Source organism: Pseudorasbora parva, chromosome 19 (genome assembly GCF_024679245.1).
Source record: "Pseudorasbora parva isolate DD20220531a chromosome 19, ASM2467924v1, whole genome shotgun sequence".
Taxonomy (NCBI): domain Eukaryota; kingdom Metazoa; phylum Chordata; class Actinopteri; order Cypriniformes; family Gobionidae; genus Pseudorasbora; species Pseudorasbora parva.
In genome coordinates this window covers 2,789,161-2,813,463 of record NC_090190.1, presented here as the reverse complement: position 1 = coordinate 2,813,463, position 24,303 = coordinate 2,789,161, and the positions used below count along the sequence as shown (strand labels likewise).

Below are 24,303 nucleotides of genomic sequence, written 5' to 3'. Positions count from 1 at the left end.
TTGGTGTTCTAGCAAAGCATTTAAGGGGATTTGCTCAGAGATTACAAAAGCAGACAGAAAGTAAAAGTGTTGTCCATTACCTTGAGAAGGAAGAGTTAAAGGGATAGTTCACTTTAAAATGGAAATCCGGTCATCCTTTACTCACCCTCAAGTTGTTTGAAACCTGTATGAATTTCTTTCTTCAGCTGAACACAAGGGAAGATATTTTGAAGAATGTCAGTAACCAAACAGTTAACTGGAGCCATTGACTTCCATGGTTTTTTTTTTTTCCTACTATGGAAGTCAATGGTTCCAGTTTGGTTACTGACATTCGTCAAAATATCTTCCCTTGTGTTCAGCTGAAGAAAGAAATTCATACAGGTTTAAAACAACTTGAGGGTGAGTAAAGGAGGACAGAATTTCCATTTTAAAGTGAACTATCCCTTTAAGCGCAGGTGATGCACATCATTTTTCAATTAACTAAAATTGTATAGGGTGAACTTAAGGTCATATTCTGCCATTGAGATGATTTGCCATTGAGATGAAAATATGTATTTTTAGCATTAAAAAAAAGAGAGAAAAACTCCTGGGGGTATCAGAAATCAGAAATGATTTAAACATCGCCCTGCTATGATTCTCATGCATAAGCAGACCTTATTTCACACTGCTTAATAAGTGCTTAGCTTTTGCCTGAAAGGTCAAAAATAAAGAGTTTCATATAACGGGGAGAGAGAGAGAGGGCGAGAGCTGAGAAGATACATATCCCTGGAAGGGATTTGTAGAGCTCTCCGTTTAAGCTGCTTACCCACCCTGAAGCAGTCGCCTCTAATCCACCTGCTTTATACATTTAGCTTATTTGTATTCATCTAAAAACTCTGTGAACAGCAGGTCTACAAAATGGAGCACAGCAACAATGCCTGATGCTCAGGTGGCTGAACCGAAAGGGAAAATACAGCAGATGGTTAATATCAGGGTCTTCCTGTATTCCTTCTTCACTCGCCGTTTTGCTCACAGGGGAGGATTAACAAGAAAACAGGCATATCAATAACACCAGCATCAGATGCCCTTTATCTGTGACCTGCAAACGTGACTAGAGCTGGTGGCGTCACTGAGGGGCCAAACCAGTTCAGTTTTTGATATCAAAAAATGTATATGGACTGAGATTAGAGCACCCTGGGGCTCCTAAAACAAAGACAGACACAACTACACTATATTGCCAAAAGTTTTGGAAGGTCTGCTTTTACATGCACATTAACATCCCATTGTTAATCCATAGGGTTTCATTTGGAGTTGGCCTATCCTTTGCAGCTCTAACAGCTTCAATTCTTCAGGGGAGGCTTTCCACGAGGTTTAGGAGTGTGTTTATGGGGATTTTTGCCCATTCTTCTAGAAGCTCATTTGTGAGGTCAGGCACTGATGTTGGACGAGAAGGCCTGGCTCTCAGTCTCCGCTCTAATTCATCCCAAATGTTCTGTCGGTTTGAGCTCAGGACTCTGTGCAGGCCAGTCAAGTTCCTCCACACCAAACTCCTCATCCATGTCTTTATGGACCGACGCTTTGTGCACTGGAGCGGTCATGCTGGGACAGGAAGGGGCCGTCCCCAAACTGTTCCCACAAAGTTGGAAGCATGAAATTGTCCAAAATGTCTTGGTATGCTGAAGCATTAAGAGTTATTTTCACTGGAACTAATGGGCCAAGCCCAACCCCTGTAAAACAACCTCACACCATAAATTCATGAAGCTCTTTCCGCTGTTCTTGAGCTCATCTGAAGGCCACAGAAGTTTGGAGGTCTGGAGCTATTGACTCTGCAGAAAGTTGGTGAGTTTGCGCACTGTTACCCTCAGCTTGCGCTGACCCCGCTCTGTGATTTTACGTGGCCTATCAATTCGTGGCTGAGTTGCTGTTGTTCCCAATTGCTTCCCCTTCGTTATAAACTTCTACCCTGACGAGCCAGACCCACATCAAGATGTTTGGTCTGGAAACTCACCATTGACAGCTCAATCCGAGGGGCGGATAAACGGTCGTCTTTCAAACTCCCTCTGCACGCGATAGGATAGCGCTACAACCAACCAGAGCAACGAAGGTGAAGCAGAGCTAGTTGATTAAACATTCGCCGTATCCGGTCAGCAAAACCCTGAACACATCTTCCCTTTTTAAGAATGACTTAAAAAGTTCTTTGTTCTTTTCTCAGAGAAAAGCTTAACTCCAAGTCTTCCAGAGTCACGGTCAAAGCTGATTTGTAAGACCGCCGTTCGCCAGTTTCTGTTTACTAGAAGCAACGCAAACGCAACTCGGCCGTCGTCATCATGGCCCCGCCCACCGACTCTATACACGATGTGATTGGCCCGGCAAGAGTTAGGGGAATACAGCTCAGAAGGGTATTGAGAGTTCCTTGAATGACACTTGCGGGCAGATTAAATTTGCTGCCGCTAGGGTGCGTCTAGATTTCTAGGCTAATAATCTTCGCCTCTTCATGACAAATGGCTTTCTGTACTCCTTAGTCGCTTTGGATAAAAGCATCTTCTAAATGCATAAATGTAAATAATCCCACTAACAGTAAGGAGTGGAATGTTTAGTAGTGAGAAAATTTTACGAATGCACTTCCACAGGTGGAAATCTAATTTAAATAGAAAATAGTTATTTTAAATTGTAGTAATATTTGACAATATTACTAGCCAAACCAGACCCACATCAAGATGTTTGGTCTGGAAACTCACCATTGACAGCTCAATCCGAGGGGCGGATAAACGGTCGTCTTTTAAACTCCCTCTGCACGCGATAGGATAGCGCTACACCAACCAGAGCAACGAAGGTGAAACAGAGCTCGTTGAAAGATTAAACTTTCGCCGTATCCGGTCGGCTAAACTCTGAACACATCTTCAGTGACTTCAGTGCCGTTCTTTGTTCTTTTCTCTTTGTTCAACTCTCTAGAGTCGCGGTCAGAGCTGATTCGAAAGACCGCCGTTCGCCAGCTTCTGTGTTTACTAGAAGCACGCAAGCGCATCTCTGTCGTCGTTATGTTAAGCCCCGCCCACCGACTCCATACACGATTTGATTGGCCCGACCAGAGTTTGCCGTTTACAGCTCAGAAGTGTATTGAGAGTTGCTAGACGACACTCACGACAGATTAGATTTGCTGCCACTAGGGTGCGTCTAGATTTCTAGGCTACAATATTACTGCTTGGACTGTTAAAGTTTGTATACATTTTTTTACACAGCTGGAAAGACAATGATGAAGTTTGCAACTGTAGTGCAAAAAAACTCAAATAAACAAAACTCACAGTGATGCGTGCATGAGGCGAGAAAAAAAACATTTTGTGAAGCCCAAATGTTTCCTAAGAAACATCATTCCAGCTCAGAATGTGCTAAAAAAGGCCCATGAACCGCATCAGCGCCTAAAGTTGAGTATCAAGACACCGCAGAGAATATGCTAGAAAACCCACAGGCACAAAACAGCCATTCAAACAGCAAACACGGAGCCGAGCTTTAGTGAAGCCTAAAAAAAAGGCTGCAAGGCGAATGGATAGAAAATCAATGAAATCATCGATGGCAGCTTTGCTTCAGGCACCTTGACAGGGAACAGCTTTTCTTGAGCCGCTGCCTAAAAACTAAAAAAGTGGAACAATGAGTTTGACGGTTTTCAAGAAATCAAAAATAAAAACAAGCAAAAAGATAATGCTTCTGAGCATTCGCAGCGTTCAGCGCACTCGTTCCCTCAGCAGTGGGGAGCGAGATAAGAAAGTTAGAAGCTTGCATCAGTGAATTTAATTAGGTTCAGTGGACGTATTGTGGCTGTACAAACCAATTAACTACAAAAACACAGCACAAAATCATTTGATTGCTGCTGATCAGACCTGTTAAACCGAAGCAATAATCTTCTACAATCTGATGGAAATAAATGATGTATAAGAGGAAAACAGCTGCTTAGCAAATGAGGGTTTATAACAAGACAACGCAGCTACTACAAGCGCGCCTGTTATGCCCTTTTTTAAAAGACGTAAAACATGTCTCTGATGTCCCCAGAGTGTGTATGTGAGGTTTTAGCTCAAAATACCCCACAGATCATTTTTACAGCATGTTAAAATTGTGTGTGTCCCTTTAAATGCAAATGAGCTGCTGCTCCCCACCCCTTTTCAAGAAGAGGGCGGGGCTTCAAGAGCTCACGCTCAGGTGTGAGGACAATCTCACAGAAGGAAAATGTCAGAATAGAAACTGGTGTTCAGTTCAAACCAGAGTCGGGCAATAATGCCTACAGAGCCAGAGAATATCTAATTGAACTGGTATAGCTTTGTTTATTTACCGTTGTAAATTATGTTTTTATTAGCACTAGCCCTTTGTGACGCACCATGTCCGAATGATGGCAAAAACTTTCCTGATGAGTTTCATGAAGTTTATTGTACTTCACACAAAAAAGAAAGCGTCCGTTCTACTACTTAATAAAAATAAAATACAAATTCTGAGATTCCGAACAGTGGCGTTCATTTCTGAATCCGTGTTTTTAGACGAAAATGAAAGACATTTACAGCCACCTTCTTTAGAGTATAATTTTATATTTCCATTTTAATAAAAACAAGCATTAAAAGATATAGTTCAACCAAAAATATTTATTTCTAAAGCTCATTTTTGTAATGTCTATTTTATTTTTTACACAATAATGACATCAAACTATTTTTTGGAGTAATTTCACAGGCAAATTTAATTGGATTAATTAATCCCCACTGTGTAATTAATTTGATTAAATTTAATGTAATCGCTTGACAGCCCTAATTCAAACACCATGTTAAAGTTAAGTCACCTTTATTTATATAGAGCTTTTTACAAGGCCAATTGTTTCAAAGCAGCTTCACAGTGTTAACAGGAAAATAATGCAACAGAATTTATTTCGGCTGTACAGCCGCTCTGGAGAAAAGTGCATTCTGCATAATAGTTGCCCTTAATTATAAAAAATCAGGAACCCTCAGACTGCGATTATGTCTTTATAAGTACATCGTCAACATCCAAAACACAACGAAAAACACATTGAAAAATCAAGCACAAAATCTCTTCACATTGGATAACAAGGGTGTAATTGTTAAACAACAATGTGAAGGTAGAGAAACGTGTATATCTCTATTCATGATTCATAAAAGACAAGCCCCGTTTCCACCAAAATTACCCGGAACAATTTGTACCAGGAACTTTTTTACAGGAACTTTTCTCCCCCCAGACCTGCAGCTGTCTGCGTTTCGACCGCGATAAAGTTCCGAGAAGATTAGGCAAATTAGTCCGGTGATGTAGGACTGCGCGCGACTGCTCCTCCAAATCAGTGAAGGACATGTAATCATTTTTAAGTGTACCGATTGAAAGATTAAGTGAACTGTTTACATGAGACGTTATCTAAACCGATCTGGTGTTTACATGTGATGACTTTCAATCGCAATCATTTTGTCACATGCAGTTTGTCTGCCGCACCAAAAATGTCAACGCTGTTTTCTCCAGCAGCTGGAGTGTGTTAACTGAAGCCAGAGCAACTCTTAACGGCCACCAGGACTAATACAGTATTATTTATAGCTATTTGTTGTAAAGTGTAATAATCATCTCAGAAAAAAAAAAATTCTGTCAGGCGCAGTTAAAGTAAAAACTGCCCGGGGCAATATACGCTGTGTCATTACTCCAACATTATCTTCATAACTTACGAAATAAAAAGTTTACCCCTCAGAAAAATGTACTTTCCTCTCTTGTCAACATGAGCGCGCCGTCACGTCATGTAAGGACACACACTTAAAAGTAATCGGTCAGGTCCTTTACATGGTGAAAAAAAATGAATAACGAGTATGGAAGAGATTCAAGCTTTGCTGCTTTTGCTGGTTATGTATAGGTTTACTAAAGAGGTAATTAACAACGACAGAAAAGAGCACTAATATGCAGATTCAGCAGCATGCAGCTGCAGCATATTCAGAAAGCTTGTAAAGCTAGATTTAAAATGACAATGTATATTATTATCAGCTATTACGGACATTGAACGTGAGATGGCTGAGACGACCGCGCGCCACCAGACAGAGAGCAAGACTGATATTTACTGAACGCAGAACGAACCTCGCAAAAGACTTTTAAAAATGCCGGTTGAACTGCGTGAGCTCAACCAATCAGCATGTTCAGCGCCCAAGTCCCGCCCTCGAAAGTTCCTGAACTTTGAAAAAGTACTACCCAAGCCTGCAGTCTCCCTCCAATTTACTGAAGCTTTCGCGCCTCGATCGCCCCCCGGTGACCGGTCCCAGTATAGCCGCCCCTCTGTGTTTTCTAATGGACGCGAGGCAAACTAAATAATAAAATCACACTTCAAAAATGTTTCCCCAAAGTTAGTTTATGTCACTGAAGGCAGTTATCATCACGATGATTTCATTTCAGGTGTTCGTTTTAAAAATAAGTTTACTTTGAGTTAGTTATTTGATGCTATAAAAACGGGGGTGTGACGTCATGATTGACAGCTGAGACTGACGGCTTCTCTGAGTGAAGTTGTCATTGAGGCACTAACGGACTTTTTTCGGAATTTTTGGGAGCAGATTAGAGCTTTAGCTTTAATTTCTACATTTCCATAACTTATTTCACACCAACATTATTAATTGTTCTGCATCTGCGAGAGTGTGGGCGGGCTTTTGATATCGCGACTGTACTTCCTGCTCTACTTCCTGCGCTCTACTGCGCAACTCCGGTCCCGAAATCGCTACTGCGCAGACTCGGTCCCAAGATGTCCGCGCCGTGCAAGGCTGCCTGAAAGCTTCAAATATGGCAAGCGGAAACGGATGATGTCGAGTCGTCCATATTTTTTTACGGTCTATGGTACTACCTCGCGAGCAGGGCCGTTTGGAGGAGAAGCACCTGGCTGCAGCCTGCAGATCGAGGCGGGGTTGCATGTGGGGGCGGGGTTGCACGTGTCCCCCCGCCCACAACTCGTCTCATTGGTTAGTGCCAAAGTATGACGTCGATTGAGGCGGGGTTGCACCTGGAGCGGGACTGCACGACTCGTCCCGCCCGCAACTCTTCTCATTGGTTAGTGGCGTTCAAGTCTGACGACGTTACGGCAATCAGGAAATGCGGTTAATAACAATGTCCTGAGGCAGTATATGTTCAAGACAGCATGTTTTTAGGAGACATTGATATTCTGAAACACAGTTGTAGGCCTACTAATAAACATATTAGGGATATTATAACAGGTGAAACAGCTACTCATAAAAGTTTATTGTGGAACAGTGTGTTTAGAAATATAAACTGGAATAAAGCTTGGTGTATTTTTGAAGCATACTGCTTAAATAATAAAGTAAAAGAAGTTACATTTAAATTTTTACATGGTATATATCCAGCTAAAAGTGTGATAGAGAGGTTTAATTTAGATATTGATTATTCATGTGATTTTTGTTCAATAGAAAAATTATATTTCATCAATTATTATTCATCTATTTTGTTATTGTATATACACAAAGATTTTTTTGGGTAGATGTGGAAAATTTCATTAGAAAGAAAACAAATGTTATATTTAAATTAAATAATTTTGATATATGTATATTATTCCAATGGATGTAATAATAATAATAATAATAATAATTTCACCTTTATTGTTCAACCTTTTATTATTTTGGGAACACAAAAAGAAATGGTCAAGATCCAAGCCACATTTTATTCATTTTCTTCAGGAGACTAAGGACTATTGCACCAGTTTGAATAATATTGTGAATAAAAAAGAAAGAAAGACTTGTAATATTCTTAATGAATATACTTTTTTTAAATTAATTTATCAAGGTTTGTACACTCTGGCATTTTTTTGTTTCATTGTTCTTTTTTATTTTATTTTGTTGTATATATGTATTAATATGTTTTATTTGTTGCATATTACATGTTTTTTCTCGCAATAAAAAAAAAATATGTTAATAACAATGTTTATAATTTCTTATACTTATGAAGTACTATCATGTATAAAACAAAACTGTGCATCCGTTAATTACTTATACCTGGTGATAATATATAGTATCAAACACAACACATTGTAAATTGGTTAATTTTTGGAAAACGTTTTATGTATGTAGACTACTTTCCTAACAAGGTTAGGTTACTGCTTTTGACTTTTCACATCGCAATGTTACAACCCCAAATCAGAAAAAGTTGGGACAGTATGGAATGTGCAAATAAAAAAGAAGTGATTTCTAAAATTACTTTGACTTGTATTTCATTGCAGACAATATGAACACAAAATATTTCATGTTTTGTCTGGTCAACTTCATGTCATTTGTAAATATGCATCCTTTCCTGTCATTCAGACCTGCAACACATTTCAAAAAAAGTTGGAACAGTAAAGCATTTACCACTTTGTAATGTTGCCCTTCCTTTTCACAACACGTAAAAGACGTTTAGGGACTGAAGACACCAAGTGATGATGGTCCATCCCAGATGCCTCCGAGCCCAGAGAACGCTTCAGAGGCGCTTCTGGACACTGTTAACATAAGGCTTCCTTTTGGCACAGAACAGTTTTAACTGGCATTTGTGGATGTAACCACGTATTGTGGTACTTGACAAAGGTTTGCCAAAGTAGTCCTGAGCCCATGTGGTGATATCGCTTATAGATGAATGAATATTCTTGATGCAGTGCCGCCTGAGGGATCAGAGATCACGGTTGTTCAGCTTAGGCTTGCGGCCTTGTCCTTTACGCACTGAAATTCCTCCAGATTCCTTGAATCTTGTAATTATGTTATGCACTGTTGAATGTGAAATATCCAAATCTCTTCCTATCTTTCTTTGAGGAACATTGTTTTTAAACATTTCAATAATTTTCTCACGTATTTGTTGGCAAACTGGCGATCCTCGGCCCCATTGCTCCTAAAGGATTAGATCGTTCTTGGATGCTGCTTTTGTACCAAATCATAATTTCAATAACCTGTTGACATCACCTGTTTCAAATCACATCATTATTTAACCCTTTTACCTCATTACTAGCCCTAAATTGCTCCTGTCCCAACTTTTTTTGAAATGTGTTGCAGGTCTGAATGACAGGAAAGGATGCATATTTACAAATGACATGAAGTTGACCAAACAAAACATGAAATATTTTGTGTTCATATTGTCTGCAATGAAATACAAGTCAAAGTAAATTTAGAAATCACTACTTTTTTTATTTGCGTTTTCCAAACTGTCCCAACTTTTTCTGATTTGGGGTTGTGCAATGCAATAGTTTAAAATTATTTTTGTTAATGTATATTGTTTATAACAATATACATTAACTTAATTACTTATTTGTAAGTTATTTCTATTGTTATTTCCATCTTATTTGGTTAATATAATTATATTTTATATCTTTTATGGTACACGCATCATTTAAATAAAAGTTTAATATTCTCAGCAAGTCTTAGGATGTTATTAAAATGAATAGATTATGGATTTACTTAATAATGAAAAGGGTTAAAAAAAAATACCAGCATGGTTTGTATAACAACATGCCAAGACAAATAGTTCATTGCACACACACACACACACACACAGCTTCTCTATAATTCAATTCAAGAAGCTTTTGGCATGACAAAAAAATAAATTTTGTATTGCCAAGGCATTGAAACGTGTGTAATGTATGTATTGCGTCTGAACTCTGTGTGTTTCTCTACTGTCCACCACAGTAACCTCAGCTCAGTGTGTGTGTGTGTGTGTGTGTGTGTGTGTGTGTGTGTGTGTGTGTGTGTGTGTGTGTGTGTATGTAGGCTATGTGTATATATTATATATTATTATTATGATTAATGTTCATATATGTATTTTTAATTATGTTCATAAATTCCTAGCTTTGGCAATATTATATGATTTACATTCATGCCAATAAAACAAATCTGAATCTGATCTATATCTGAAAGATATAGAGAAATAGAGAGATATTATACATCGTATATAATGTATATGTTCAGTTGTTACATGATTTCTGTATTACATGTTTTATTTATTGTTATTATTATTTATTTATTTTATCATTAATATTTTATTAAAATGTATTATTTTGCTATATCTGCACATAGCCTACTATGTATGTCTTTTTATTTTAGTTCTATTATTATTACTAATATCTCTAAATATATTCAGATGTTACAAATCATGTTTCTATTGTTTGAATGCCTTGGCAATACAAAATGTATTTTTTGTCATGCCAATAAAGCTTCTTGAATTGAATTATAGAGAAGGGGTGTGTGTGTGTGTGTGTGTGTGTGTGTGTAGTTGTATATACAAATCCCACCTTCTTTATTAGAATTAATTAAACGTTTTTTATATCTCAATAACATTTAACTATTTGTCTTGGCATGTTATTCATATACAAACCATGCTGGTATTTTTACCCTAACCCTTTTCATTATCAAGTAAACCCATAATCTATTCATTTTAATAACATCATAAGACTTGACATTCTTGCTGAGAACATTAAACTTTTATTTATATGTTAATGCATGCGTGTAACCATAAAGAATACACTAAAATAACAATATAAACAACCAAATAAGATATATAACTTACAAATAAGTTATAAATAAATAATATACAGTTTACAAATAATTTAAAACTATTGCATTGTAACATTACAAATGCGATGTGAAAAGTCAAAAGCAGTAACCTAACCTTGTTAGGAAAGTAGTCTACATACATAAAACGTTTTCCAAAAATTAACCAATTTACAATGTGTTGTGTTTGATATATTATCACCAGGTATAAGTAATTAACGCATTCACCGTTTTGTTTTTTATGCATGCTAGTACTTCATAAGTATAAGAAACGATATTATTAATCGCATTTCCTGTTTGCCGCAACGTCGTCGTCAGACTTGACGCCACTAACCAATGAGAAGAGTTGCGGGCGGGACGAGTCGTGCAGTCCCGCTCCAGGTGCAACCCCGCCTCAATCGACGTCATACTTTGGCACTAACCAATGAGACGAGTTGTGGGCGGGGGGACACGTGCAGCCCCGCCCCCACATGCAACCCCGCCTCGATCTGCAGGCTGCAGCCAGGTGTACTTGGTTTGGAGGGGGAAATATTTACCCGGAACTTCAATTTTACCCTGGTTCCTGCGGTCTAAACACACGAAGTACCACCCAAAGTTCCTAGTTCCTGGGTAAAGTTCCTGTGGTGGAAACGGGGCATAGGTCTTTTCATATTATATATATATATATATGGTAATTTACCATTGATTCATCATCTTTTATCTAGTTCATCATCAATCATCTTTTATCTAGTTTATTTATTTATGTACTTATATGTGTATGTACTTATATGTGTGTGTGTGTGTGTGTGTGTGTGTGTGTGTGTGTGTGTGTGTGTGTGTGTGTGTGTGTGTGTGTGTGTGTGTGTGTGTGTGTGTGTGTGTGTGTTTTTCTTTAAACTTATGGAGGTTTATTTAAGCCAATTCATTTATTTATTCTTTTATTAGTAGTAGTAGTATTGTATTCACAGTATTACTCTAGGCTTTTAAACATATTTATTTTATCTCATTGGTTTTATCATGTTAATTTACCATTCAATAATTTATTTATTTATTTATTTTAATGTAATTAATTAATTAACTTAATTTTATACTTTTCTCTACACTTATAAGCAAATTTATAAATAATATTAATACATTAAATACATTTATAAGTAATAAATTAAGCAAATTTCTTTATTTACTTATTTTATTAATTATTTTTGTGCATGTTTTATATGCCTTTTTTATTTTAATCTTATTTATTTACAATTTTTGTGTTTGTTTTTTTGTTTTTTCAAGGACCCCCTGTCCCTCCTTTGTGGCTCCCTGATCTATTTAACCACGATTTCAGATGCAGCCTTAATGTACAGACCAATGAAACAAATGGCATGCCGGTTCTAGAAAGTTAATAAAAGTATGTGTTTGCAATTTTCGCATTTTTTCACCTTCCTAAAATAATTGCCCAAGTCATTTTTTCAGGTTTTCAATAACTTCAGAGGTTGAGTAGATTGCCGTTCTTCTTGATGCAGCTGCCATCTTTAAAAGCTTGTAAAATTCCCACACTTTACTTTTGTCACACTCTTGACATAGGCCATTATACTACAGGTCTGTTCAACTGGGGATGTGGGTGATTTTACCAGAGGTGGCAAGCAACATGAGGAGCTGAAATATGCAACAACAACAAAAATGTTGTCAAAAAATTACTTAGGCAATTATTTTCCGAAGGTTACAATATGCAAATATATACCAATATTATATACAGTACTAGTCAAAAGTTTGGACATCTCAAATAATGGTCCTCTATTTTGATATACTGTAAACTCTAATGTATTTCTGTGATCAAAGCTTGATTTATCATCATTACTCCAGTCTTCAGTGTCACATGATCCTTCAGAAATCATTCTCATATGAGGATTTATTATCAATGTTGGGAACATTTGTGCTGCGTAATATTTTTTATAATCTGATACTTTTTGCAGGATTATTTGAGGAAGTTAAAAAGAACAGCATTTATTCAAAAAATAAATATTTTCTAACAATATAAATATTTACTAACACTGTGTATCAATTCAACACATCCTTGCTGAATAAAAGTATTATTTTCTCTTTTTTTATATATAAAAATACTGATCCCAAAACATTTGAACATTAGAGTATATATTGTTACAAAAGATTTATATTTTAAATAAATGCTGATCTTCTTTTTTTATTATTATTATTCTTCAATGAATCCTGAAAAAAAACACAGGTTATAATATAAAACTTTTAAGCAGCACAACTGGTCCAACGTTGATAAAAAAAAATCATGATTGATAGATAGATAGATAGATAGATAGATAGATAGATAGATAGATAGATAGATAGATAGATAGATAGATAGATAGATAGATAGATAGATAGATAGATAGATAGATAGATAGATAGATAGATAGATAGATAGATAGATAGATAACAAAAATGTTTATTTATAGGTCGTTGATAAAACGAAAAGAAATATGTTTCTGCATTTTCTACTATTTACATTTGTATTTGAGGCCAACTTTGAGAAAATATTAAACTTATTATTATTATTAATCTCTGGTTTGGAACATTATCATGACTTTTTGGTATGTTGTCATTGTGCTGCAGGTGAACAAACCAGCAGTTTCTGCTCAGAGATATTTAATTTAAAAGCTAAAATAGACTACACCGAGTCTGTTAAACGTGTTCTTACCAGTCCTTCGATCTGGATCTGTTTGACTGGACAATCCAGGGCTTTTCCAGGTGGAGTTTCTTTACGGGATGCCATTTTCACTTGCGATGGGGATACAGGACCGTTAAACCAGCGACTTCCGGTCAACCTGACATCGATGAAAGAATCACTTATTGGAATCGGATCTTTTTCGCATCCATTCATTAACGGTTCAAAAACCGGGACTAAAGGGTTTAGTTCATTTTAAAAATATTTTATGAAAACATGCAAAAACATGTTCACCTCAGAGATGTAAATATAATATTGTTTATTGTATATAAACATTCTATTTATGTTCTACATTACTTTTTATACATGTATACTTTTTTCACGACTGCAATGAACTCAACTGAATTTATAAAATTACAATAAACTGTATTATTAATAGAAAACCCGTATTAAAACAATGTTTTGAACGGTTCCTTAAATTGAAATGAACCATTCGAAAGAATCGATTCGCCAGATGGTACAGCTGTGATAGTGGTCGGAGAAACAATAACGATTGCGTACATTCCTAGAGTGAGTAAACACATGCCATTCTGAAAGTCGTAATCTAATAATTATTATTTAACCTTATATATTATTCTTAGTTATTATTACGTTGTTCATATTAGTGTTTGTTTTGATTAACGCCGTATTTCATTAATAACCGTTTGATGTTTCCACCCGGTACATATTTACTGTAACCACGCTGGTTCCATGCTTTGAGATTAGCGTGAGTTTTGTCTCGTTTTGTTGACATATTGACATAAATCAAGGGTATTAATCCTCACGTGTTCGTGTTTATTGATATTCTTCTCCTGCCCTGTCAATATAATCTATTCGCTCGAACTGTCTGAGCTTTATGTATTAATAGTTCATCATGAAGATAAAGCGTCAGAAGCACGCGAAGAAAACCATCAGCTTTTATAAGTACAACTTTTGCTTTAGGGAGCCTTTCCAGATACTAATTGATGGGACGTTTTGTCAGGCGGCGTTAAAGAATAAGATTCAAATCAAAGAGCAATTGCCGAAGTATCTGATGGGAGAAGTTCAGCTCTGTACAACAAGGTAAGTTACTCTTATTTTCTGCTTATTAATGCACGTGCTAGATGCTGTATATAATAACAGACGTGTTGTGTTCTCTGCAGCTGCGCACTGAAGGAACTTGAAACGCTTGCAAAAGACCTTTATGGAGCAAAACTAATCTTGCAGAGGTTTCAGATCAGGAGATGCAAACACACGAAAGACCCGGTTCCTGCATCAGAGTGTTTGCTGTCGATGCTCGGAGAGACAAACACACACCACTACTTCATTGCAACTCAGGTCAGGACTCTAAAACTGGAACAAAGTCCTGGGATTTTGAAGAATAAACAGCAACTAGATGGGGGGGGGGGGGGGGGGGGGGTTTAAGACAAACTAGGCTTGATAAATCCAGACCAGGAGGTTTGAAAACCTTGAAGTTTAAAGTAGTTTGAATGTTTTGAAGGTGATGGATGGATGGATGGATGGTTGGATAGATAGTTGGATGGATGGATAATAGAATAACAGATGAATGGAATCAGTGTTGCCACAGTAACTTTGAAAAAGTAGTCTGATTACTCCTTTAAAAAGTAACTGTTACTTTACAGATTACTTGATTTTAAGTAGAGTAAGATTAAGTTACTTTATTAGTTACATTCTGCAGTTTCCGACAACACCCCTGCTGCCTCAACACAAAAATGATGACCTTTTTTGCCAACACTCACTTTATTGAAAGTGCATTTTTAACAGTAACGTCAACAATGTATCTCCTGAAATTTTAAATTGAAATTAAAACACATTTCCTGAAAAAATACTCTCACCGAGACGCAAGAAGAAAGCAAAATATATTGACTAAAATAGTAACTCACAGTGACTGATAAATTACTTTAATCTGAATACTGGTTTGGAAATAATGTGTTATCGTTATAGACAGATGGATAGATAGACAGATGGATGGATGGAATGACAGAATGATGGATAGAGTGACTGAATGTTGCTAGCATTAACATAATTTAACATGATTTAGCATGTTGTAGCCTGATTTAACACATTGTTAGCATGATTAGCCTCAGAAGAAGAATCAGTTTAAATAGCATCTCAGTAAATTTCTCTCACACACTTATCGTCCTTCCCAGGATCAGGAGCTGACGACTGCGCTGAAGAAGATCCCCGGAGTTCCTCTGCTCTACATCATCCTCAACACCATAGTGCTGGACAAGCCGTCTGAGCGGACGCTGAAGCACGTGGAGGCCGTTCAGATGGGCCAGATCGCCGACCTGTCCAAGCAGAAGAGCCTCCAGAGTCTGAAAGAGAAGGAAGGCCTCGGCAAAGATGGAGAGGAGAGAAGAGGCAGAAAACGCAAGAGGAAATCCAGCAATCCCAACCCACTCAGCTGCCTGAAGAAGAAGAAGAAACCCATGCCTCAGCAGCCCAAAAACACGGATGGACAGAAAAAGAAGCGGATTAGAAACAGGAAGCGTCGGCCGGCCGGAGGAGAGAAAGCATCCGGCTCCGATCCCGTCACGGCATGAGCTTCTGTGTGTTCGTTCCTCTTTTATTCTAAAGACTCATTTATCCCTGATCATACATGTGCCATATGTGTCTAATAAACATGTTTCTCTATTAAACCAGACCTGTTTTGTGTTTTTAAAATGATGAATATATATATATATATATATATATATATATATATATATATATATATATATATATATATATATATATATATATACACAGAATCTGTAAGTAATATGCACATTACACACACACATATATACACAGATCAACATTATGACCACCTTTTTAATATTGTGTTGGCCCCCTTTTGCTGACCCGTCAAGCCATGGACTCCACTAGACCCCTGAAGGTGTGCTGTGGTATCTCAAACTGAGCTGCTCTGTGTATTCTGACAGCTTTCTATCAGAACCAGCATTAACTTCTGGAGCAGTTTGAGCTCCAGTAGCTCGTCTGTTTGATCGGACCACACGGGCCAGCCTTCGCTCCCCACGGTCATCAATGAGCCTTGGCCGCCCATGACCCTGTGGCCGGTTCTCCACTGGTCCTTCCTTGGAGCACTTTTGATAGATACTGACCACTGCAGACCGGGAACAGCCCACAAGAGCTGCAGTTTTGGAGATGCTCTGACCCAGTCGTCTAGCCGTCACGGTTTGGCCAAACTCGCTCAAATCCTTACGCTTGCCCATTTCTCCTGCTTCTAAGACATCAACTCTGAGGACAAAATGTTCACTTCCCCTGTGTAAGGGGTCATAATTTTATGCCTGATCGGTGTATATATATATATATATATATATATATATATATATATATATATATATATATATATATTAGGGGTGTAACGATACACTCATGTCACGATTCGATATGTATCTTGATACTGAACTCATAATACTATAAGTATCTCTATTTTAAGCCAAAATAAACTTAAATTTAGTTTAATACCTATACCTTTTAATACCTTTTTATTATATTATTATTATTATTTGTGTTTTATATTATCAGGACCCACAAATATTCCCCCATTGCATTATTATACATTACATTCAACATTATGTATAGTTGTATGATTTTATGTAATAAGATTATTAATGTAATCACTAAAAACTGAAACACGCTTCCAATGCAGGCAGCATCTGGTCACCCATGCCTGCTATGCCCTGCCTCTCCTGCTAATAATGCAGTATGTACGAATGAAAAATCTGAAATGCTTTGAATAATCATATCACTAAAACTAAATGTGATCTGGTGATTTAAATTATGTTTGGGCTTTCACTAAGGAGTGTCGCTTTAAATGGTATTTGCGCGTTTATTTTGAGGACTGTCGCTTTAAATAATGTTTGCGCTTTCACTGAGGAGCGCGTACTTCAGATGATCAATGCAATCGATCACAGCTCTAATTGCAAGAAAGCTCGTCAAAATTACCGCTAGTCATGCAATCATTTGAACGCCCGTGTTTAACGTTACTACAGTATGTGTCGTGTTAAATAAATTCATCATATAAAGCCATTGTGTCTCTTCAGAAGACTCGAAGACTAAAGAACATTTGGATTAGACACTCGATTAGTTATTTTTACATGCCTTTATGACATTCTTTGCGTCTTTTAAGTTTGAGAGAAATGGACTTTAAAATGGAGGGACATAAATCCCTCTGGTTTCATAAAGAATATCTTCATTTGTGTTTGGAAGTTAAATGAAAAACGACACGATGGTGAGTAAGTACATGATAGTTTACATTTGTGGTAGCCTACATTTGTTTATTTGTGTTTGGGTGAATTATACCTTATAAATAAGCCGACTACAGCAAGTTGAGCCTTGGATAAAACAACTCTATATCGTGAATCATATCGTTTCCATCAACGATACATATCGTCATGTTTTTATATATATCGACAGCCCTAATATATATATATATATATATATATATATAAAACCAAATAAAAAAAATATTTCAACAGTATTATTTAGAATGTCATATATTTAATATCTGTACATCTATTCCTCGTGTATATATAATGTTAAAAACTGTTGGAAATGCTCAACTATGAATAATAATTAATAATATCAATTTAACAAAGTGATAATGTTTTAATATTATTCTAAAGACAATAATGAATCAAATTGTAAATGGGGGGGTGTTTATTTATTTATTTTTACCACAAGGGGGTGGTACAGCCAACAAGAGCTAGCCATTTTTTGAACATTAAAGGTGCACCGTAGTAGCCTGATGTGGTCAGAATATGAGTCTGAAACTGCTCCGTTGGGCTGTGATTATGGGGCGTGTTTCAACCAAACCAGGAAAGAAATCAATTGGATAGACCTACAACCAATCAGAGCAACGAAGGGACGCATTGTCAAATGTCAACAGAGTTCAACTCCACTGTGTTGCCAAGTCCACGTTTTTTGCGCGGGTTGAAGCGACTATTATGTGATATATAGACCCTTGAGTGCGAATTTTAGCAGCAACCTTGCCAAACTAACACACATTTTACCCCCCAAATGGCATTTTTTCCCCGGAGAACCCCCCGAGAAGCTATTAGGGCTAGTAGATGGCGCGTTTTGTTGTAAAAACTTGGCAACCCTGTCTGCAATACACGATCTTTGCCAGTGTTGTAAAATAATTGAATGATACAGAGAGTACTTACCCAACATGATCATCATTTCTGAGAGAAATTGAGATGGTGAATGCATATACAAACAAGCTCTTTGTTTAGGATTCAAACAAATATAATCCAAGCCCCTTTGATGACGTGATGATTACGTTACTGTTGATCATCTGTCCGTCATCGTCTAAAGCCCGCCCTGATGATCTCATTGGTCAGTTTCTGTTGATCATCTGTCCGTCATCGTCTAAAGCCCGCCCTGATGATCTCATTGGTCAGTTACTGTTGATCATCTGTCCATCATCGTCTAAAGCCCGCCCTGATGATCTCATTGGTCAGTTTCTGTTGATCATCTGTCCGTCATCGTCTAAAGCCCGCCCTGATGATCTCATTGGTCAGTTTCTGTTCGGGGATAATTACTCCTCTATGGAGCAAGGCCAGACCGAATTGCCCGACCTAAACATTTTGTGGGCGGGCCTAAATTCGGCTGGCATCCAGGCTAGCACCGTAGTATTTTTGCAGTAAAATATCCAAAAACCACTAGGACGCTGTTATATAATTTGTTCAGTTGAGTACCTACAATATCCCAAATGTTTCCAACTATTTGTAAATTGTGAGAAATTGCTATTTTAACCGATGAACCGGGACGTGTCAGCATAGCGTTTGAAGGAGTCGCCTGTCAATCGCGTCATATCTGCGTTACCCTCGGTTTCGGCTTTTATTTGGCAGGAGCGCTTTACTCTTGGCAGTGTGAACAAGTGAACGCGCGGAGTAACGTCATAACATCATTTTAAACACACTTAAATGTATCTAATATGATAAACAGATGACAAATGTATCTAATGCAGATAAACTGCATTACCTCATAATGATAACCGAATGAGCGGATCAATGCAGGCGCCCGGCGAATGTGTCCCGTCCCGTCATAATAAAAGTCCCGGTGTTCGCGTGGCGGTATTTGTTTAATAATCGATCCAGCAGCCGTGCTCAGCTCCACAACACTCAGTCCTGCTCTGCTTCACTACAGTAACGATAATAACCGCATCCATGAACATGATTTCTAGTGATGTTAACAGTGATACCAAAGCTCTGAAGCTTACGTCAAAAAAATGAAACTATTTTCAGTGAAGCTTTGTATCGATGCTTGATTCGTTCTATCAAAATCACGTGACCTATGACGTCCGAAGCTCCACACACGCCCACGTGACTGCTTCGTCCTCTGATTAAAAAAGCGCGACAGGTGGTTAGAAGTTGTATTGTGCTAGTTTATTTTGTGTGTGTGTATTTATTCTCTATCAAGGTTTATTTGTTTACAAACAGTAAAAAATGTCTGCATTCACAACACAAAATGTAGTTTCTAGGAGTATGCAATGGAACAGACTGTCATATATTTAACATATTGATTCATTAATTTTTACATCTATCCATTAATTAAATTTTTTTTTTGCTTAAAAGAAAATGGTTGCAAAACATTTTGCGACACAGCGCTTTCCCTCACTTTCACCAGAAGAGGTCCTCATCGAGCTCTGATTTGAAAAGCATCGAGTAATAAACCTTTTTCCGATTCAATTGTGCTGAAAGCTTCACTGGTTCAAAAAAGCTTCACTTCACCATCACTAATGATTTCTGCCCGAGTCCTATTTTCCACCGGCTGTGAGGTGAAGACCACATGTCCCAAGATGCTGCGCTCACACTTGGCGTCATCAAACTACGCATTTGTTTAGAATAGGCGCCTCTAGTGGACGAAAAGTTGCATAGTGCACCTTTAAGTGTGATGTTTGTCAGGTTTGTTCACATAACAATTGACAGGCGACTCCCTCAAACACTATGCTGAAACGTCCCGGTCCTTAATTTAAAAAGCAATTTTCTCACAATTTACAAATAGTTGGAAATATTTGGGATATTGTAGGTACTCAACTGAAAAAAATATATAACAGCAGCCTAGTGGTTTTTGGATATTTTACTGCAAAAATACTACAGTGCACCTTTAATATTTATCAACAGATGAATATTGCAGTCCATTGCTTTCACATGGAAACGCCTAAATAATGAGTAATTTTATCAAATTGGCTCAGCATCTTGTAGAGCTTGTTTAGTGTGTGAGGTTCTGAAAGAGAGTTCGGTCCCATTCTGTCTCTGAATGTGTGTAGCATCACACACTTGATCTATTGGGTTTAAATATAGCCTCGATTGTGTCTCGGCTATTTTTGTCCTGAGTTGTATTGCTTATTTGTGCAGGTTACTTGGGAAACGCAGAGAGGACACGACAGCATGCGGCTCATGTTCGTCACAGCCATTGAGCTCAGACCTGTAGTTTGAGGAGAGCAAGAAAAGATACGGATATCTGCATGGCATCAAAACCAAAGGCAAATGTCATTTGTGATCTATTCAGTCCTGAAACAAATAAACAGACTGGGCTCCGGGGCCCGACGGGGATCTGTGGAAAAAAACATGAAACAATTGAAATAAGTCTAAAGTGTCTAAATAAGTCATTAAATATACTTAACATATGGTAAATAAAATGTAAATAATTTAATTCATTTCTTATTCATAAATTAGCTTAAAAGTCTAGAGAAAGAATTCATTAGATTAAAAGAAATTATGTTAAACTAGCATGATGAAAAGTGAATAAATGAGATTAAAATCAATATATGTGGAAATGCCTGGAGTAAAACTAAAAATGTGTATATATTGTGAATATTATCATATTAAAAATAACAAATTAGCTTAAATAAACATGCAAACGTTTAGAGAAAAAAGTATACTGTATAGTGTTCACGCTTGTGTGAGCATGTGTGTGAGAGTGTGCATGTGTGTGTGAGTGTGTGAGAAGAAGAAATGTACATGACTACCTTATTAAATTCTAATAAATTTGCTTAAAATCATGGAAAAAATTGTATATAAGTAAATAAATTATTTAGATTAAAATAAATGTATATGTATATATAAAATATAAATAAATAAAATGTGTATATAATGTGAATATAATAATACAATTAATAAATAAATTAGCTTAAAAAACGTTTTTGTGTGTGTGTGTGTGTGTGTGTGTGTGCGCGCGTGTGCGTGTGCGTGTGTGTGTGTGTGTGTGATGTAAAATTAAGTACATAAATAAATTAGATTAAAATTAATACATATTTGATTCAATGTTAAATTAATAAAATAAAATGTAAAAAATGTGATTTAAAAAATATATTAATCTATAAAATTAACGATTAATATAAATCAGTACAAATTTAATTTAAATAAACAAATAAATGATAAATGTAACACATAATAATGCAACTTAATAAAAACTAATGTTACACTGTAAACATTTTTGTTGGTTTAACTTAAAAAAGTACTTAAAAAAGTAACGGTTGCCGTAAAAATTTATTTTATTGAAATTAAAAATGTGAGTTGATATAATGAAGGAAATTTGTTTAATAAATAGAAACTCAAAATATTATTGTATCTGAACCACATAAAAAATTTGATAAATCTTGAAAATAGCACAACTTGGCATGTTTCACTGCATCATCAGAAATAAAACACACACAATTACCCAATATGATTACAAAATCTTTTAATAATATTTGAATAAAGTTTGTCGAATCTCAAAAATGTTCATCGTATTAACTCAAACAATTTATTTCCATAAACTTAAAATTGTAAGGCAACCAACTTATTTTTTAAATACATTTTTACAGTGTAGATATATAATTTTTGTTAGTGTATTAATTGGGTTTTTATGATGTCTTTTTACATTTCAGGATGGTCCGTGGGATCTAAAGGTTTGGGAAGCTCAGTGTTTATTTGGCCGACGCTCCACAGACTCCAGTTGATTCTCCAGCGCTTCCCACACATCCATGGCAACTCCACGACCACGAGCGCTTTAAACATTTACAAAGCCTGACGTCAGTCCACGTCACTCCTTCTGCATAAACGGACGTATGTTGCATGCAAAGTGAGTGTGTGTGTGTGTGTGTGTGTGTGCAGAGGCGGACATTTGTGGAGTATTTTACCATCAGTGTTTTTCTTTAGAAAACTTTTACTTTACTGCATTAAAAGGATAATATATAATGTCATACTTTTAACTGCACTACATTTCATAAATAAAAAGTTTTTTTTTCTACCTTTAATACTTAATTACACTAAAAATGTAGTACTTACATTCACTCAAGTAAAACTTTGAATACTTTTACTTGGGTAAAAGTATACAGTACTACATATTTAATGTAATTAAGTATTAAATGATAAGCAATAATTAAGTATTAAATGATATGCAATATGAAATGTATTGCAGTAAAAAGTACAATATTATGTTTTGGAATGTTGTGAAGTGAAAGTTTTCCATTATAAATCATACAGGAGGAGCTTTTTTGAGAAAGTAAAGATGCAGAATGTTTCCTGTGATGGGTAGGATTAGGTGTGTGTGTGTGTGTGTGTGTGTGTGTGTGTGTGTGTGTGTGTGTGTGTGTGTGTGTGTGTGTGTGTGTGTGTGTGTGTGTGTGTGTGTGTGTGTGTGTGTGTGAGCCTGTTTATGTGGTTTATGAGGAAACAAATGTGTATAACTACATGGGTATTACACTGGTATTACGCTATAAATGTGGTTTATGAGGACATATCAAATGTCCTCATAATTCAAATGGCCTTAAAAACATACTAAATGATGTTTTTTTGAGAAAGTAAAAATGCAGCATGTTTCCTGTGATGGGTAGGTTTAGGGGTAGGGGCAGTGTAAGGGGATAGAAAATACGGTTTGTACAGTATAAAAACCATTACGCCTATGGAGAGTCCCTGTGTGTGTGTGTGTGTGTGTGTGTGTGTGTGTGTGTGTGTGTGTGTGTGTGTGTGTGTGTGTGTGTGTGTGTGTGTGTGTGTGTGTGTGTGTGTGTGTGTGTGTGTGTGTGTGTGTGTGTGTGTGTGTGTGTGTGTGTGTGTGTGTGTGTGTGAGGGAGGGTGTTTAAGTGTCCATCCCAGAGCGGACGCACCAGTCGTTTTTCAGTGACAGAGCTGTTTCTTCAGCTGACAGGAACAACACAGAGCTCTCCGCTCCTCTTTCTAGAAACAATGGAAGTAGTTCTTACCCGACTGAGAGATTTCTCCTGTAAAGACACTTCGTTTGATGCATGTAGAGCAGCCGGGATGTGTCGGGATCGTCCCTCGTCTCCGGAGGTGAGCAGAGGGAAGTGTGCGGATGGAGACGGCGATCCGGGCCGGCTGGACATCCAGACTGCACTGGCCTGGCTGAGGAAGGAGCTGGTAAGATTTTATTAAAACACTTTGCCATATTATCAGTCATTTGAGGCAATATGAGGACTTTTAGTTTTCCCTAGATATAACTTTATTGAATCAACTTTAGGAAAATATCAGTTATTCCATTTGATAATTATTTTTCTGGTGTAAGTTTCCTTTTTTTTCTCCAGTAAATTGTATTGTAATAATTTGTAATAGAGTTTATTTTGTTTTTAAACTCTTTCATATGAAGAATAATTTTGAATTAATCTTTAGCATTTTACATCATATTTTATAAATTCTTAAAAATTCAAACAAATTATTTTCATTCATTCATTCTCTCTCTCTCTCTCTCTCTCTCTCTCTCTCTCTCTCTCTCTCTCTCTCTCTCTCTCTCTCGCTCTCTCTCTCCTCTCTCTCTCTCTCTCTCTCTCTCTCTCTCTCTCTATATATATATATATATATATATATATAATTGTATACATTATTATATCATATGATAAAATATAATGAAAAATATATATATTCTTAATATTATGTATATATAATTTTAGTTGTCATTATTAAACTTAGTCATAAAAATTTGTCATTATAATATACATATAATATTTTCATCATATGCTATAATATATTAAATAATATATAATTATATAAAATAATATATAAGAGAATAAAAAAAATGATTTTTAAAAGACATCTGTTTTTTACAGTATAAACACCCAATTAATACACAAAAAACCATTATATATCTAACATTAGTTTCTATTAAGTTACATTAAATGTGTTTTCTACTCATAAT

At 36.5% G+C, this 24,303-nt stretch overlaps 3 protein-coding genes across 3 annotated transcripts in view; 2 read left to right on the top strand and 1 right to left on the bottom strand.

Moving 5' to 3' along the window:
* Window positions 1-13,275, bottom strand: part of eif3hb (eukaryotic translation initiation factor 3, subunit H, b) — a 128,266-nt gene extending 114,991 nt beyond the window's left edge. Inside the window, exon 1 of the mRNA XM_067425405.1 lies at window positions 13,150-13,275. Within this exon, the coding sequence (XP_067281506.1) occupies window positions 13,150-13,224 (75 nt within the window). The 5' untranslated portion in view covers window positions 13,225-13,275. The remainder of the gene's footprint in view (window positions 1-13,149) is intronic.
* Window positions 13,276-13,842: 567 nt separating this feature from the next.
* utp23 (UTP23 small subunit processome component) lies at window positions 13,843-15,796 on the top strand. The gene is made up of 3 exons (XM_067425578.1): window positions 13,843-14,217; window positions 14,298-14,472; window positions 15,306-15,796. The coding sequence occupies exons 1-3, from the start codon at window positions 14,030-14,032 to the stop codon at window positions 15,699-15,701; spliced, it is 759 nt and encodes a 252-aa protein (XP_067281679.1). The 5' UTR covers window positions 13,843-14,029; the 3' UTR covers window positions 15,702-15,796.
* A 7,458-nt stretch (window positions 15,797-23,254) lies between these two features.
* LOC137047965 (uncharacterized protein C20orf202-like) overlaps window positions 23,255-24,303 on the top strand; it is a 10,139-nt gene continuing 9,090 nt past the window's right edge. Inside the window, exon 1 of the mRNA XM_067425906.1 lies at window positions 23,255-23,531. Within this exon, the coding sequence (XP_067282007.1) occupies window positions 23,340-23,531 (192 nt within the window). The 5' untranslated portion in view covers window positions 23,255-23,339. The remainder of the gene's footprint in view (window positions 23,532-24,303) is intronic.